Raw genomic sequence first — 18,567 nt, forward strand, 5'->3', positions numbered from 1 at the left:
TCTTAAAAGCTAACTTTTCAAATATATGGTGATGGAAGGAGAACTGACTCTGGGTGGTGAACACACAATGGGATTTATAGATGATGTAATACAGAATTGTACACCTGAAATCTATGTAACTTTACTAATAATTGTCACCCCAATAAACTTTAATTTAAAAAAAAAAGCTAACTTTCCCCCCCAACATATACTGTATAAGTCCAAATATAAGGCAAGCCTAAATTGAAGTTGTGTTGAGGGGTCCCCAAGACCACCCCCAGGTTTGATGACTCACTAGGAGAATTGCCAGAATTCAGCATCTAGTTGTATTCATAGTTACGACATATTATAATTTATTACAAAGCAAGATCAGCAAAGGCAAAAAGCTCATGGGACAAAGTCTGGAGGAAACCAGACACAAGCTTCCAAGAGTCCTCTCCCAGTTGAGTCACACACACACAAGACACACTGAATTCCCCAAGCAACAATTTGTGACAGCCCATGTGAAATGTTTGCTCTACAAGAGAAGCTCATTAGAGGCTAAATGCCTGGTGTTTCTGTTTTTCATTTTTCAATTACAGTTGACATTATTATATTAGTTATAGGTGTACAGCATGGCGGTTAGACATTTATGTAATTTATGACATGATCCCTCCCCGATAAGTCTAGTACCCACTTGACACCATATATTACAATATTACTGACTATATTCCCTGTGTTGTACTTTACATCCCCATTACTGTTTTGAACTGCCAATTTGTACTTAATCCCTTCACCTTTTTCACACGGCCTCTCTCATCTAATGCCTGGGGTTTGATTAGGGTCTGGTCATGTGGGCACTATCTGCCTGGCATGACCAAAATTCCAGATCCTCCCCAAAGGAATGTGGGTGATCAGCAAAACCGAGATAGTTTCACACAAACAGATATAGTGAGCCATTCTTATCAGAGAATAAGAAATAAGGAAGCAGGAAACGGTCCCAAAATCTTACGTTCCCAGATGTCCCGAATCTTGCAAGCAGGCCTTCTAAGGATAGCCGCCTCAGGCCTGTTCTGTTAACGCTTGTGCATATAGGGTGGTCCCAAATATGAAGCCATCTTCCAATTTCCCAAAGAGAATTAATTTTTTTACAAGTATTTAGTTTAATTTGAATATATAAACTTTTAGGAAATACATAATACGGTACTTTAACTACATATACATATTTAAAATCATGTAAAAGTAATAATTTAAGAAACAATTCTTTTTTTTCCCTGCTCTCACATTTTATGAAAACTTTGTTTGAATTTTTCACGTGCATTTTCAGTGTCATTGTCATAGCTATGGCCAGACCGCTCACAAGTCCATCATCTCTCCTCTGTGCCCATTTGTTTTGAGATACGGCACTTTTGGAATCTGTGTCCAGAAATTTAAATCTGCCCCTGGAAATTTTATGACCACCCCTAAATACCCAAATGCTACTAGGACAGTTGACTACTTTTTTATTCCTCCCTTAAGTATATAATCATAATTTCTACAACAACTTACTATATTGCTTCTTAAATGATCTTAAACCTTAAGTGATCATTAAATCTTCCGGCATAATTACCCATATCTGGGTGAAATTTTGTCGCCTTCTTGAAATCATTTCCATCAAGCATTGTCTAGAAGCATCCCATTAAACATTGTTTGAAATTGTCTTATACTCAGGTATCTTCCCCAGACAGTATGTTGTTGTTCAAAGCATAAGTAATTGAGAGAATGCCGTGTGTTATGAGGGTGCTTAAGGATTTGAATATAAAATACTGTCTTCTCTTCTGAGAGATAACTTTGGAATAAAACCTCACCTTATACGCGGAATGTAGGATAAATCAGTCAGTCCATCATAGACATCATACAGACTTTCAAAGCATTCTTATGGCACTGTTTTTCTTTGAAATGTGTTGTTTTATAACTACTAAATTATAAACATGTAAAGCATTGAGTAAGGTCAGTTAGCATCTAGGAGATGAGTGGGGAGGGACATCCTTCTTCAGAATACACTTACATGTTGTATGTCTTCTAGATCTTTGTGGTTCTTAGCCTGCTTTCTGCTGGTCTCGCCATTGGCCATGCTTACTGGGAAGCTCAAGTTGGCAATTATTCTTGGTACCTCTATGATGGAGAAGACTCTACCCCCTCCTACCGTGGATTCCTAAATTTCTGGGGCTACATAATTGTTCTAAACACCATGGTGCCCATCTCTCTCTATGTCAGGTAAGGCTGGCTACACTTTGGCCTTTGGCTTTAAGGGAAGATTGCAGTACATTTTTACAACCAAGGGACTTCCTTTCTCGTAGTTATTGTTTCAAAGGTCATAAGGAAGAAGTCAGAAAATAACTTTCATTTTAGAATTGGCGGTCATACAGGGGAAAGAAGTTAATATTGAGTGTCTGCTTGGTGCCAGGCACAGTATCTTCTATCTCAACTTCTTTACAGATAAGACTATTGGAGTTCAGAGATCAAACACTACTCCCATAGTCACTCGCTTGGTAAGATTCCTTCTCTGTGAGCTCCAAATCCCAAGCTTCAGAAAGAGTCTGGGAGAAGGTGAAGATTTAGTTGTTTGCTTTTCAAGAGCCTTCCTAACCTCTTGTCTGCCTCTAACTTATTACCATCTCTCACACCCATTCCTTGTCAAACTCACTGGGCTTCCTGGCTACTACCTCCCAATGGAGATGTCACACTCCCGGCCCCCCTTCCACCTCTCAAAATGTTCTGTTGCTCGTCTCAATTTCAGTCACAACCAAAATAAGAGAGTCAGAGTCATGTCTCTGACAAATGGTATTCTCCTTGTTTTGTAATATTTCTTCCTTTGTTTACTTTTTTTTCCTTTAATACCAAGTTCACCGTCACTGTTCAATTGGATTTTAGAACTTTGGGAGAGGGATTGTGCCTTGAAGTATATTCAACAGCCAGAGTCTGCTCTTAGTTTCAGTAAGTAATAGCCCAGAAGCATACAAGGTCACATACATGCTTGTAATTAGAAGCATTCATTTTATTTTAATTTTATTACCTGTGCATTTATTTTCTTTTTAATTTTATTACATGTAGTTACTATTGTTCTTTTTTTTTTAACATGAAGTAAAGGCCTGGGGAGCCATCTGTTTGCAGGTACTTTAAGAAAAACTGAAGATGAGTTTTACCTTTGTCAAGGGAACTTGCACATAGATTATTTTTTTCTAAAACTGCAAGTATATTTTATATAATAAACTGTATATGTAGTTTGGGGTTTAAAAAAACTCATGTGACGAACATGATTGCTTTATTTCTCTTGGAAAATAAAGGTCCTTTTAAAGAATAAGCCAGATCAGGTCATTCCAGATAGCATCTGTGCTTTGTTTTCAATCCTACAATAGCTTTCCGTCTCATTCAGAATAAACTCATTGAGGCCACACTGTAACCCACAAGGCCCAGTGTGATCTGGGCTCTGCCCTCCTCCACCCCTGACCAAAACCTCCAGCACCTCCCTGGGCTCCTGCCTCTCTAGCCTCCTCGATACTTTCATGGTGCCAGTTCCTGCCTCAGAACCTTCGTACCTGCTCCTATCTCTGCCTAGAACATTCTCCCCTCCATATCTACATAGCTGCTCTTTTATTTCCTTCAGGGCTCTGCTCAAACATCACCTTATAACCTTGGCCTTTCCTGACCCACTCTATCTTAAATATCACTTCCATTCCTGGTTGGTCTCCATGTCCCCTTACCCTGCTTTGATTTTCTGCAGAGAATTCTCACTACCTGATATATATATATATATATATATATATATATATATATATATACACACATATATATATATATATACATACACACACACACACACATATATATATACATACATACATACACACACACACACACACACACACATATATATATATATATATATATATAAAATTTACTGGTTTATTTATTTGTCTGATTCTAGTAGAAGGTAACATGCCTGAGAGTAGGGATTTTGCCTGTTTTATTTACTGATGTGCTCCCTTTCCCTAAAACTGGTGCCTGGCACATAGTAGGCACTCAGGAAGTATTTATGGGAGGAGGGAAGGAAAGAGTTATCTCCCCATCTGTTTAACTTGTTATAAGTCATCCTTTGCCCACTTAATAGTTATTGGATATGTAAACAGTTTCCTTATAACTGAGATATATTTAATCACTTATAGTTTTAAAATGAGATGATCCTCTTAGAATATCTTGTTTTGGAATTATGTAACCTTATAAGAATTTAGAAAAATGCTAAATGATTTTTTACAATGTGGAATCACGATTTAAGGGTTGTTTGCCGAAAGCCCTTCCCTACTCAAGAGCACAAGGGGTCTGTAACCTAGTGTACCCTTACTCTTTTTGCACTACAATCGGGGCAAAGATGAACATGGTCATTGCAGTTGTCCCCGGGTGTGATGGAGAATGAGAGAAGAGAGAGTAGGGATTGCCACATCATGCGTTGTGCCTGCAGTGCTACCATGCCACCTGTCCCACTGGGCTGTGTGTTTATAATGGGGCACTATGGCCGTGGCTGGATGTACTCAGGAGTGAGTGGGAAATTACACCGGACAGGGTGCGGTGGCCCTAAATCTAGAGTAAAATGTGTTTAGTTAGGAAAACATAGAGGCTGGGCACCTGGCTTGTGTCTTTGTAGATAAGCAATTTGCTCCTCTAAGCATAAATGAGGATAAAATCCACTACCTGCCACTTATGTCTGAGAACTTTACTGAGTGTAGTCTTTTGTCTTCCTAGTGTGGAAGTGATCCGTCTTGGACAGAGTTACTTCATCAACTGGGACCTGCAGATGTACTACCCTGAGAAGGACACGCCCGCAAAGGCGAGAACCACCACGCTGAATGAGCAGCTGGGGCAGATCCATTACATTTTCTCTGATAAGACGGGGACACTCACACAAAATATCATGACCTTTAAAAAGTGCTGCATCAACGGACAAGTATATGGTGAGCGGAAGTCATTATTCGGTCCCTGGGCATGTGTGCCCAGAGCCTACCTTCCCAGGACTGCTAGTACCACTCCCAGTACTGAGCCCTGTGGTCACCGTGGGCTGAGTTCTGAAGCAGTGTGACTGGTGGCAGTGGCAACATGATGGGAGAGGTTAGCGGTCAGACATAGGCACACGGTCCTCGAAAAATTAAACTTAACATGACCATGTGATCCAGCAATCCCACTTCTGGGTGTATACCCAAAAGAACTGAGAGTGGGGACTCAAAGAGATACCTGCACCCCCGTGTTCACAGGCACATTATTTACAATAGCTAAAGGGTGGGGGCAGCCCAAATGTCCATCAATGGATGGAAGGATAAAGAAAATGTGCTATATATACACAATGGAAGATTATTCAGTCTTAAAAAGGAAGGAAATTCTGGGATGGATGGAAATTCGGGAAATTCTATAATATGGAAGAACCTTGAGGACATGATGCTAAGTGAAACAAGCTAGTCACAAAAGCACAAATACTCATTGATTCCACTTATGTGAGGTATCTAGAACAGTCCAATTTATAGAGGCAGAAAGGAGAATGATGGTTGCCGGGGGCTTAGGGGAGGGGGCAGTGGGGAGTTACTGTTCAATGAGAACCGAGTTTCAGTTTTACCAGATGAAGAGCTGTGCGGATGGATGGTGGTGATGGCTGCACAGCACTGCGATTGCCACGTAATGCCACTGAACTAACTGTACACTTAAAAATGGTTAAGATGGTCAATTGTATGTCATGTATATTTTGCCACAATTATTTTTTAAGTTGATTTCCATTCTAATATTCTGTAATGTGCTGTATATTTATAAAAATATTAAGGCTAATGCTGTGTTCAATTAGAGTGCTCTAATTTTTAAATAAAGACTTAATGTAGTTTTTTAAAACCATGAGAACACCATATGCCTTCCACTTGTCGAAAACCTTAAACTGTTTTCACATAAGAAGCATGTGGGAGGAAGATGGGATGCCGGGGATTTGAGGCAGTGGTTCTCCAGTGGCCGTGCCTTCTGAGCTGGGGTAGCTGAAACACTTCAATGGACATGATTCTGGCCCCCGGAGGAGACTCTAGCAGACAGGAACGTATATCTGAAACTCTAGACCAGGAGTCAGCAAACTTCTGTAAAGAGCCAGATAGCAAATAGCTTAGCCTTTACAGGCCATATAGGTACTGTACCAAGTAGTCTTCATTGTTGTATTTTTGCTTGTTATTTTACAATTTTTGGAAAGTGTAAAAACCATTCTTAACTCGAGGGCTGTCCAGAAACAATCTGTGCAAGCACCACCGTAGACCCAAAGCAAGATGAGGAGAGACCTCTGAACACAGGTGGAGACTCAACTTGTTTTGTCCTGTTTCTTTCTCAGGAGACAATCGGGATGCTTCTCAGCACAATCATAGCAAAATAGAGGTGAGTCCTTTAATGTAAGGAATTGTTGGGGCTGTGTTTTAGATTCCTAGGGCAGCTATAATGAATTATCACAAATCGGGTGGCTTAAAACAACAGAAATTATTCTCTCACAGCCCTAGAGGCCAGAAGTCTGACATCAAAGTTGTCAGCAGGGCCGTGCTCCCTCTGAAGGCTCTAGGGAAGAATCCTTCCTTGCCTCTTCCAGCTTCTGGTGGTTGCATGCAGTCCTTGGTGTTCCTTGGCTTATAGATGCAACACTCAAATGTCTGCCTCTGTTGTCATATGGTGTTCTCCGTGTGTGTGTGTATGTGTCCAAATTTCTCTACTTTTATAAAGGTCATTAGATTAGGGCCCACCCCAATCCAACATCTGCAGAGACCTTGTTTCCAAATAAGGTCATTCCCAGGTACCAGGGGTTAGGACTTCAGCATATCTTTTTTCTTTTCTTTTTTTTTTTTTGGTGGCGGTGGCGGGGTGAAGGGGTGGGGGAGGGGGGACACAATTCAACCCACGACAGGGTGTCTTTTTGCCTTAAGACATGTGTGAGCCTTTTGACAGTTAAGAATGTGTTAAAATCCTACAGTGATTTTTGCGTCAAGTCTTGGTTTCGAAGAAAAGGTCATATCATTTGCTGAGCCCCAGTTGTTGTTTTTGTTTTTTAAACCACATTTTCGTTTCCTTTTCCACTTCTTTAGGAAGTTGATTTTAGCTGGAATATATATGCTGATGGGAAGTTTGAGTTTCATGACCATTATCTCATTGAGCAAATCCAGTCAGGGAAAGAGCCGGAAGTGCGACAGTTCTTCTTCCTGCTTGCAGCTTGTCACACGGTCATGGTGGACAGAATTGATGGTGAGTGCTCTTCTCGCACCTCAGACACCGGAGAACATTTTTTTTAGTGTACAGGTAACTTGTGCTTGAGATTCAAGTGCACATCAAGGAATATGCAGGACAGGTTGGTCTCACTTTCACTCAAGCAATGAATACTTGTGAGTACCTGCCACTAAGTAGATGGGGGAGCAAAGCATGAAACAAGGTCTTGGCCTCTGAAAATTTACATCATCTCCACAGCTATAGCTCCAGCTGTGTTTATCACTCTGTAAATGAAATCTTAGCACTGAAAGAAATGGTTACCTCTTGAATTATAATAGGAGAATCAAAATCTTCCCACTGTATTGTTACTTGAGAGTGAACAGTCAAACCTTATCTGGATCGTAAGTGGAGTTTAAACTTGGACCATCTTTTCTACAAGATACTTTCTGAGATAAACTTTTATTTCCTCAATTCAGATCTGTCTAGTGTTTGAAATAATACCAGCCAAAGCCGAGGCCTCCTTCGGGTGCCTTTCTCATTTGCAGAAGCAGAGTTAATGTGCATTTGCATGGGAACAAGCAAACGTGACTTGTAGCCTTCTTTGCAGAATGCTTAAATGCAGTTTGTCCAGTGTCAGTGAAAGCTAGTCATTTCCTCACATGGGAACATAATGACAAATTATATAGACATATACATTGTAGAAAGAGTAATTCTTTCTACAAGAGCAAAAGTAATTCTGTTGGCATGTTTCTGTACACGAAGGTCCCTCTGTTTCTGATCCTGAAGTTTCATATGTAATACATATTAAACTCCAGAGAAGGGATATGCATAAACACTATGTGTGTAGAAGCTGTATGTGATATCTTGCAGCATGTTTCAAAGGAACCCATTCTCCAAGGATGAATCTAATAGTGCAATAAAGCAAGATAAGAGCAGAATTCAAATTGGGGTAGATTCATGGAAAGGGCTGACAGCTGGCAAAGTGGGGAAGATAGAAAGGGATCATATTAGGTCACCAGTGACCGAAGCAGAGGTCAAAGTCTCTTTGACTCGCCAAGCACATTTTACTCATGCAATAAGGAGCCAGGATGATGTGTTTAAGCAACGTGGTCCTCTTAGGTTTTGAGTGATTACTAGTAAATGATTCTACTTTCTTTTTTCCTTTTTTGAATATCTGGTAGTGTCATTTTCAGAGCTAATTAGCCAACTTAGGCAAATGTTCTTAATCTTATGGTCTCTGTTTTCTTCTTTCTCCACTGGGATATTAATGGCAAGAGCTCTGGACTGTGTGCTGAAGATGGGCCATCCCAGTTTGGGTTCCTCTCATAACACACAGTACAGACCAGGGTACGTGTCTGAGCGCCAGCTTCCTCTGTGATGCAAGAAGAAAGTTGGAGTTTAAAGTCTCTTCCCACCTGACATTGGGCAGCTCTTTGTCCCACTGTCTGCTGAGGCACAGTTTACCATCCTGAGGGATCCTTCCTCACACAGCGTATGATAGGCAAACTCTACGCAAATGTTCTAGCCATTGAGAATGGAGACAAGTTGGATTTCTAAGTGCAGGAGGCTAAAAGAGAAATTGGTTTGGCTTTGATATAAAACGTACCTTGAAAGTTTCCCTTGGAAGGGACCTTTGAGACCACTCCTCCAAGTTTTATAGGTGTTGAAATTTAGACCCAGAAAGCACAAGGAGCTGCCTAAGTGGTTAAAACTCGGCCTTCTACCATGATGGTGTGCCTTTGTTCTTCTGCTCTCACTGTCTCCCTTTTTAAAGAAAATGGAGAATTGGTTAGCCTTTTACTGTGCATAACATTGATAAGAGAGGGGAAACTCCGATGGTTTGTGTGGCCTGAGTGTTGACTACACGCCGGGCACAAAGCGGGTGAAGTGTGGAGAGGCTACATTGGTTTTCTATGCTCTGTTACCAGGTACAACTCAGTGGCTGAAAACACACATTCAGTAGCTCACAGTTCTTTCGATCATAAATGTAGCCATGGTACGAGTGGATGCTGTGCTCAGGATCTCATTAAAATCAAGGCCAGCCCATGTTCTCATCTGGAGCTCAGCTTCCTCTTCCAAGCTGTATGTGACAGGCAATTGCTCTAGTCACTGAGAATGGAGACAAGTTCGATTTCCAGATGCAGGAGGTTAAAAGAGGTGTGGTTGTGGCCGAATTCAGTTCTCTGTGGTTGTAGGACTGAGGTCTCCATTTCCTTGCTGGCTGTCAGCTGGGGCTGCTCTCTGCCCCTCTTTGTCACATGGTTCCCGCCATCTTCAAAACCAGCAGTGGAGACTCTCCCTTCCATGAAACCCCTTTCATGCGTCAAATCTCTCTCACTAGGAAGAGCCCTGTCCCTTTTAATGATTGACCTAATTAGTTGGGAATACCCAGAGGCATTCTGAAGGTCAACTTGATTACTCCTGCAAAATCCCTTCCTGATAGTACCTAGATTAGTGTTTGTTTGAATAACTGGAAGAACGTGTGTGTATACCAGGGGAGTGGGAACCTTGGGGCCATCTTAGACTCCTGACTCCCTCAGAGGCCATGTGAGAACAGAGTGTGAAAGAGTCGGAGGTCTTTTCTTTACCTAAAGGTCTTTAAGTTGGGATGTGCCATGATCAGAGAGCTGTATTTTAGGAGGTTGGAACGGGGAGACATGGAAGCTCGGTGCAGAAGTTGAGCACCTAGATTGGGGGGGTCTTTGGGAAGGATGAGAAAGCCATGAATGTGGGGGACATTTGGCAAGTGATTTGAAGGGGGGAGAGATGACTGAGGGAAAGAGTTGTCTGAAAGCTAACTTGTTTCAAAGCTGGAGACTAGGAGACTAGAAGTGCTGTTATCAACCAGAGGAAGTTATGGAATCGGCATGACGAGAAATGGGATGTGTAGGTCGAGCATCAGTTTCATGATTCATGAATTAGTCCATAAAAGAAAAGAAGTTCTCTCTGGTTGTCTCTAAGTATGCAGTGGTTTTCAGAACTGGTTTCAGAGGACTCTTTTTTAGTCCAGGTTTTCTCCTGCAAACATAAAGTTGGGATTTGGGCCAGGTCTCCGAGGCTCCTCCTCCCAACTCTATTAGCCTTGAGTTCTGTGGTTCCACTTGTAGAACAAAATGGAAGGTTTGGTGTTTTTTAATGATAAAAATATCAGTGTTTGCTCCAGATATGATCGTCTTACTCATGGGAACTTGATCACCTTTTATCAGTTTGTTTCTTGGGTTAGAAATAAGTTTGCCATCAGTATGATGCAATATACATATCTCTGTGCCAGCTAAGCTTGGTGGTGGGGGTGCTGTGTTCTCACTGCTGCTTGTTTAGCTCTGGTTAAATATTTTGCCCTGTGGTGTGTGCGTATGTTTGTCGAATGGCTATTTTAGCAAGTACATTCGTAACTTCTGCTGTGTGACTTTCTGGGTGAACAAATAGAGAGGGAAAGAACCTAAAGTATCACCTTTAATTACTAATTAGGAAGTGATTAATGTAGACTTCATTAGAAGAAACCATCTGCGCAAGTATGTGAAGGAAGTGGGGAGAGGAGGGGTGTTCAGCTTTACCTACAGCCATTCACCCGGGAGTTGTTTCCCCTTCCACAGGGACTGAGGGTGGGGAAAGCTGCCCACCCATCCCTGGCCTGCATCCTGGTCAAACCTTGGTGAAAAACTAAATGGCTTTTCTTGTGAAATTCATCTAACTATAGAAATGCTTTTTTTTTTTTTTCTGCTTTGAAGCAGAAGAACTAGAGTAGCAAAATAGAAAATCTTCGATAGGCAAAGTACTTTTCAAGCTATTTACTGAAGTGAACATGTGTATGGAGACAAGCATATAGCTCAGTGAATTTGCAAACTGAATTCTACTCCCTTGTCATGAGCACTAGATTTTGAAAAACACAACATTATCCGTCCCCTAGAAGTCCCTTTTGTGTTCCCTTCCAGCCACTGCCCCTCCAAGGGTAACTACTGTCCTGACTTTGAGTAGCACTGGTTAGCTTTGTCAGCGTTGGCCCTAATGTAATGGGATCATGTATGTGTGCTTGTATGTCTGGCTTTTTTTCACTCAACATGGTGAGGTCTGTTCCTGTTGTCGAAATGTAGTTACGACTGGAAGGCAGTTTTCCATTATTTAACTTTTTAAAAAAAAATTTTTGAAACTGTTTATTTATTTTAAGTGTGTTTTTCCAGGACCCATCAGCTCCAATTCAAGTAATTGTTTCAATCTAGTTGTAGAGGGTGCAGCTCACAGTGGCCCATGTGGGGATCGAACCGGCAACCTTGTTGTTAAGAGCACCGCGCTCTAACCAACTGAGCTAACCGGCCGCCCCCATTATTTAACTTTTAAAACATCAAGATACTGAACAGATTGACAAATTGTGAGTTGCTTTTTTTCTTTAATATGAGAATATAGCTAAGGTGAGGTTATCACACTCTTCTAAAGGGAAGATAAACTAGTATAACCCTTTTGGAAAACAAATGAGTAATATATACCAAGAGGCTTAAAAACTGTCAGTATTCTCTAGCTCAGTATTTTCACTACTTGGATGCTATCCTTAGAAAATAAAGACAGAGAAACCTTTATACACACATGAAAAGGATATTATTACAGTGTTATTTTTGAGAGCAAAAATTTTGGAAATGAATTAAAGGCCGGGAACAGTGAAATGGTGACATGTTTACTTTCATTAAAATAAGGTTTAGAAAGCATTTTTAAAGCTATAGCAGCATGCTGAAATATAATGTTAAAATAATCAGGGTATAAATGTAGTTTCAGTATGATGGAAACTATTACAAAAATAGGCCTTTTCAAAAGGACTGGAAGGAATTATAACAAAATGTCAGCAGTGTTGTTTTCCTCTGAATGGTGGGATCATGGGAATATTTCTCCTATTGTTGGTCAATTCTTTTTAACTTCTAGTTTAGGTTTATAAGGAGAAATCTTTAAAATTTAAAAGGTATTAATGTCAGCACACTCTTTAGGAGTCAATGACTCGTATTCTTGGGGAGGTTTGGGCCGTGCGGTGAGACATCCTCACTCCCCACCTGGACCCTTGGTGGCGTTACAGCTTGTGTGCTTTTGTCTTCTGCCTCCATTGTTAGGTCAGCTCAACTACCAGGCGGCCTCTCCTGATGAAGGCGCTCTGGTAAGCGCCGCCAGGAACTTTGGCTTTGCCTTCCTCGCCCGGACCCAGAACACGATCACCATCAGTGAGTTGGGCACTGAGAAGACCTACAACGTTCTTGCCATTTTGGACTTCAACAGTGACCGCAAGCGAATGTCTATCATCGGTAGGTCCCTCTGAAGAGGGTGTCTGTGAATCACTCCCTTCGAGGCTGCCTGTTGCACATTTTCTTTAGCGACACCAGGACAAAGCTGCCTATGAATGAACTTCTTGGCTCCTAGGAGATTCCCACAGACTTACTGAAATAAGTGTTTTTTCCTTTCTTCTGCCCCGTGGCCCATTATCCAAAGGGACAATTGCCATGTATCTGAATCCTGCACATGTTAACATTCAACGATAGGGACTGTTAGATGTTGACTCTCGGGTGGCAGATGTAACATGCTCAAAGTGGCAGCTGGACAGCTTGCAGCACTGCCCACATGAGCTCTTACCTTGTGAGTCCCTCCACACACCTCGCCCCACACTTGATGTCCGGGATGGAAGAACGCAGTAGAGGGGGAGTTCTGAGGGAAGCAAGCATACGCTTCTGAACCCAAATCATCCCTCCAGGCCATGCACATCACAACAGGCCGTCACGTGGGGACAATGATTGCTTCCTAACATTGAACGTGTTTAAGTTCATAATGTGAAATGAATGAAATCTTACAGGGAAATTGCCAGACTGGTTTGAAGAACTGTACTCTCTTCCGTGTTCACCAGCTGTTAGCACTGGCCACCTAGTCTTTGTCAGTTTCATTATACAGAGGTTCTTGTCTGAACCATTTGAAAGTAAACTGCAGCAATAATGCCTTTCCCCCTAAATAATTAAGTAGGTATTTCCTAAGAAAAGAAACAGTCACATAGATACATGGATGGATGGATAGATAGATAGATAGATAGATAGATAGATAGATAGATAGATAGATAGATAGATAGATATTACAGTGATAAGAATCAGACATTTCAATGTAATACAATAGTATTATCTAATCTATGAAATGTTTTCAAATTTTACCAGGAATTTTCTTCTTCACCCCCTCACCCCTATCACCCGTCTCACTCCATTCCTTCCTTTGTCTTTCTGTCTTTTCTATTCAGAATCTAACCCACGATCATACATTGCATTAGGTGATTGTTCCTTTGGTCTCCTTTAATCTAAAAAAGTTCCTCAGCTCTTTTAAAATCTTTCCTATACTGATATTTTTGAAAGGCACAGGCTCGTTATTTTGTAGAAAACCTGATATTCCCTCATGATTATATTCAGGTTATGCATTTCAGCTTATGTTACATAGATTGGTACAGTGTGCTTTCCAGCATACCGTGTTTCCCTGAAAATAAGACCCAGCCAGACCATCAGCTCTAATGTATCTTTTGGAGTAAACATTAATATAAGACCCTTATTTAAGATGGTCTTATTTTACTAGTATAATACAAGACTGAGTATGATATGATATGATATGATATGATGTGACATATGATATGATATGATATGATATGATATGATATGATATGATACCAGGTCTTATATGATATAATGTAATATAATATAGTATAACATAAGACTGAGTCTTATGTTAATTTTTGCTCCAAAAGACGCATTAGAGCTGATTGTCCGGCTAGGTCTTATTTTCAGGGAAACAGGGTATCACATCAGAAGGCATATGATTATCAGTGATGTTAGCTTTTGATCATTCATTTGGGTGGTGTCCACAGATTTGTCTACTATGAGATTGAATTTTTAACCAGCGAAAAATATAGGGTTAACTGTCTACTGAATTCTGATGAGGCCCATTTTGCTGAGTGGTGTCTGTGTGCCTCGCACTGATCTAGGCTTATTAACATGCCTGGCATCTACCTTGGAGAACTTAAACTCTACTTAGCTATGAGGCACATACTTACAGTTAAATTACTCGCAGATCAAAAAAATCCAAGAAAATGGTCACGATGGCCTGGGAATTAAAGGCAGTAGTGTTGTGGTTTTATAGGTAAGAAGTTGGCATGGACAGAGAAGGCTCTATGGAAGAAACGAACTGGCACAGGACATGGAACATACCAGGGAGTCAATAAGTATTGGCTTGAAAGAATAAGTAAGGATACAGAAAACTGAAGGAATCTTTTCTTATTTTTTTCACTATTCTATAGAGATAGTGGTTTACCAGCGTTGTTGAGAGCAACACTTTTGTAGGTGCACTGATGATTTTAAATTAATGGTGAATTATTTGCACAGCAACTCTTCAAATTAACTTTATCAATGGAGTTTTCTGTTAAGAAATCAAACCTAACTTTATGATTTGTTTTTCCTTCCCTTGCTACTAGTGAGGACCCCGGAAGGCAATATCAGGCTTTATTGTAAAGGTGCCGACACTGTCATTTATGAACGGTTACATCAAATGAGTCCAATAAAACAAGAGACACAGGATGCCCTGGATGTAAGTCTCACTTTCACACTTTATGCTACAAATTCCAAGCTTACTTTCTGGTACTGTTTCCTAAGCTCTAGAGAAAGCTGTGGGTTACCTGCTGATCCTTTGTCCTGGTGTGGTTGATTGGAAAGGACACCAAAGTCGGAATATGGCAGGCTGGTTCCTCTTCTGTCCCTGCTCCTGACTTCCTGGAAGTTGATCATGGTGTCCTTTTCCAGCATCCAGTTTGGCAGAATCTGAGGATGGGCCGGGGAATGACTGGTCTCTCTTCCAGTAACCTTGAGCAAGCTACCTAACCATACTGAGCTGTAGTCTTAATGGCTATGTGGACCCCCAGAACTCCACCAACCTCCTGGTGTAAATTGAAGGAAAGAAAGCATTCGTATGTGATGGGGCATGACAAAGCAGTATGTTAGATAATTGAGTTCTGATACTTTGGGTAGTGAATCAGTTTAGTCTTCACTACTTCCAACTTGTATTCTGAGAGGACTATGTACTTAATCTCGTGATATTGCAATTATTCAGAATGCTTCTGGGAATGTCTCTTGTGGAACTGCCTACCAATCCTCATGTTGTTTTGGTGCTATATAATGATGGCAATGAAGTGTGGAGGATATCCGGCACACCTGGTTGGTGTCCCAGTTCTGCCTCTTTACTTGCTTTGTGTCCCTTGGGAAATTGCTTAATGTCTCAGATGAATCAATTGCCTGTATGAAATAGGAAGAGGATAATTCATACCCTGGAGGGTTGTTGCAAGGGAACGCATCTTGCACAGTGCCCAGCACTTAGTAAGTGCTTGATAAAGGGTAGTCTCTTTCCTTTACCTCAAGGGTCTGGTTGAGTTTTGGAGCCAGCCAAAGCTTCTTCAGAAAGAAGCCTAATGAATATGCTGTATGCTAATTGGGGTCACATTTTAAGCTTAGATATGTTGTTGAAGCAGTTACAATGGGTAATTTCCCATGAGGATATGAACAATGGCAATTTAATCAAACAAATGCAGAATATTCCAAAGAATCTTTGAAAGCAAACACTTAGCTAGGTGAACCAGTTCTGCCATCTTGGCTAGACAAATGTGACTGTAATGAAATGTTTTTACTGGTTCATATTTAAACTATTGAAAATAGTTTAAATCCGTTCACCATGATTAAAATTTCCAGACACTCTTTTTCATTGAAATGTTTCATCTCAGCTTTAACAGTGGCTCATGTATTTTAGAATTGGTTTGAGGAAACAATTCTCAGTTGACAGTTCATAGTTGATTGGACTTGTAACACAGTCTGTGGGAACAAATTATAAAGTTGTCAGTTCTGTGTTTACATTAGTAGCACCCGAAGGCAGCTCCCATCATCCGTTATTTTCTTAATCATAAAGAGAAAAAGGTTTTCTTCACTCTAGTGACTTGATTTAGAAGAAAGATAGACATCTCTTTTTAACTTGGGAACTTAGAAATACAGTCCTAGGATCCCGAGGAGACTTAAAAAACAAAGCATTTGTTTAATCTCTATAAAATATATTTGTACGAATCCAAGCTTCTTCGTGGTCTCTTTTTAAACTCTCTTATTGTATTACTTCAAGTAAGATTTCAAACTTGATCTTGAATTACACAAAATTAACTATTTTTTGTGTGGATGGATTGTCTTTTAAATAAAACAGATCTTTGCAAGTGAGACTCTTAGGACCCTGTGCCTTTGCTACAAAGAAATTGAAGAAAAAGAATATGAAGAATGGAATAAAAAGTTTATGGCTGCCAGTGTGGCTTCAACCAACCGGGATGAAGCCCTTGATAAAGTATATGAGGAGATTGAAAAAGACTTAATTGTGAGTTTTCACCTTCATAACATTTTCACTGATATTCTAAACAGAGTTGGAAATTTCAGTTTTCTTAATTTTGATCTCATGCTTAAAAGATCATTTTTTTAAAAAAGATTTTATTGGGGAAGGGAAACAGGACTTTATTGGGGAACAGTGTGTACTTTCAGGACTTTTTTCCAAGTCAAGTTGTTGTCCTTTCAATCTTAGCTGTGGAGAGTGCTGTTCAGCTTCGAGTTGTCCGTTCAGTCTTAGTTGTGGAGGGCACAGCTCAGCTCCAGGTCCAGTTGCCATTTCTAGTTGCAGGGGGTGCAGCCCACCATCCCTTGCGGAAGTCGAACCAGCAACCTCTGTGGTTGAGAGGACATGCTCCAACCAACTGAGCCATCCGGGAGCTCAGCGGCAGCTCAGCTCAAAGTGCCGTGTTCAATCTTAGTTGCAGGGGGCAGAGCCCACCATCCCTTGCAGAACTCGAGGAGTTGAACCGGCAACCTTGTGGTTGAGAGCCCACTGGCCCATGTGGGAATCGAACCGGAAGCCTTTGGAGTTAGGAGCACGGAGCTCCAACTGTCTGAGTCACGGGGCCGGCCCTAAAAGATCATTTTAACCTCAGCATTTGAAACTGATACAATGGAACTAGGTCGTACGAATTTCTTTCGTTCCACAAGCAACACAGAAATTGTTATTATGAGAAACCAAAACACAGAAAACGTTAAAAAAATGTTTTGTTCTGATTCTATTATTTTTGTTATTTATTAAAATTCATTATGATTTTTACACAAGTCAGTATATACTTAGTATTTTGTGAGAATTATTGAAACGATTCATCTTTTGCAAAATCTTGAAACAAGACAAATTTACCATTTGTAAATGAAAATTTTCAGTTTGATACCTACTGTCTATAGAGTAGAGATTAATGGGAAATGTTCAACAAATAGTATTGAGCTTTGGCAAGAATTAGCTTATGTTTGCGTAAAGTAACATATGCACAATGAAAGTGTATTTTTAACGTCCTTGATGTTGTACTTGCATTTTTTGTCTTGGTAAGTTACTGGAAGAAAACAGGTTTTGGCTGTTTTGGTTTGCGGTGTGAAGCATGGCAACCTTCTCTGTTAACACTGGCCATTATCGCCAGTGGAGCACCAACGAGGGTATGAGCCTTCTTTTTGCAGGTCAGCAAACAGCAATTACAGAACATTTTTGGCTTATTTGCTCATTCTTTTTTTTTTTTTTTTAATGTACATTTCAGCTATTGGGAGCCACAGCTATTGAAGACAAGCTACAGGATGGAGTCCCAGAAACCATCTCAAAACTTGCAAAAGCTGACATTAAGATCTGGGTGCTTACTGGAGACAAAAAGGGTAACTCATTGTGTAGGGAAGTGAATCTGTTCACTCAGAGATATTCACAGCTCCTGTTTCCCTTGCCCAAGAAGACCTTCTCAGACTTCTCGTCCTACACAAACTCTATCCATTTCTTTGAGAATAGACGCTTTCCCTAAGAAACCTTTCTCTTACTCCAGCCCACCCTGACTGCGCCCTTCCCGAAACTCCGATTATTCCATGTAATTGGACTCCTGGTCGAGTCTTGCTGCTTGTGATTATTCATCTCTCCAACAGACATAGGCTGCTGTCCTGCAAGGCCATCCTTCTCGTCCCTTCTGTCCTTCCCAGTGCTTTGCCACTTGTTGGGCATAGGTTAGAATTCTATGAAACACTGCATAGCAACTTTTGTTTTCTTGCCCATTTTATTCCTTGAAAATTATAATTAAAGTTTTATACCCAAGGGAAGATTTTCAGAGCTCAACAGTGTTGTCTGGTGCTGATGGTTTGCTCCAAAAGAAGCCCATGGGAAACCAGATAGTTTCTCTTGCTCTGACATCATCAGTGGGTTACACACTCTGATAAGCGAAGGGAAGCACAGCCCTGACTGTAAACAAATACCAGTGGGTGGTGATGGGAAAATGGAAAACAATCGCCAGTA

General features: G+C 40.7%; 1 protein-coding gene across 1 annotated transcript in view; it reads left to right on the top strand.

Annotated features, from left to right (window-relative positions):
* Window positions 1-18,567, top strand: part of ATP8B1 (ATPase phospholipid transporting 8B1) — a 114,345-nt gene that overhangs the window by 79,689 nt on the left and 16,089 nt on the right. Inside the window, exons 12-19 of the mRNA XM_081078402.1 lie at window positions 2,024-2,214; window positions 4,738-4,946; window positions 6,344-6,387; window positions 7,083-7,239; window positions 12,291-12,479; window positions 14,669-14,781; window positions 16,429-16,593; window positions 17,834-17,945. Of these exons, the coding sequence (XP_080934528.1) occupies window positions 2,024-2,214; window positions 4,738-4,946; window positions 6,344-6,387; window positions 7,083-7,239; window positions 12,291-12,479; window positions 14,669-14,781; window positions 16,429-16,593; window positions 17,834-17,945 (1,180 nt within the window). The remainder of the gene's footprint in view (window positions 1-2,023; window positions 2,215-4,737; window positions 4,947-6,343; window positions 6,388-7,082; window positions 7,240-12,290; window positions 12,480-14,668; window positions 14,782-16,428; window positions 16,594-17,833; window positions 17,946-18,567) is intronic.

Source organism: Rhinolophus hipposideros (assembly GCF_964194185.1).
Source record: "Rhinolophus hipposideros genome assembly, chromosome: 17".
Lineage (NCBI taxonomy): Eukaryota > Metazoa > Chordata > Mammalia > Chiroptera > Rhinolophidae > Rhinolophus > Rhinolophus hipposideros.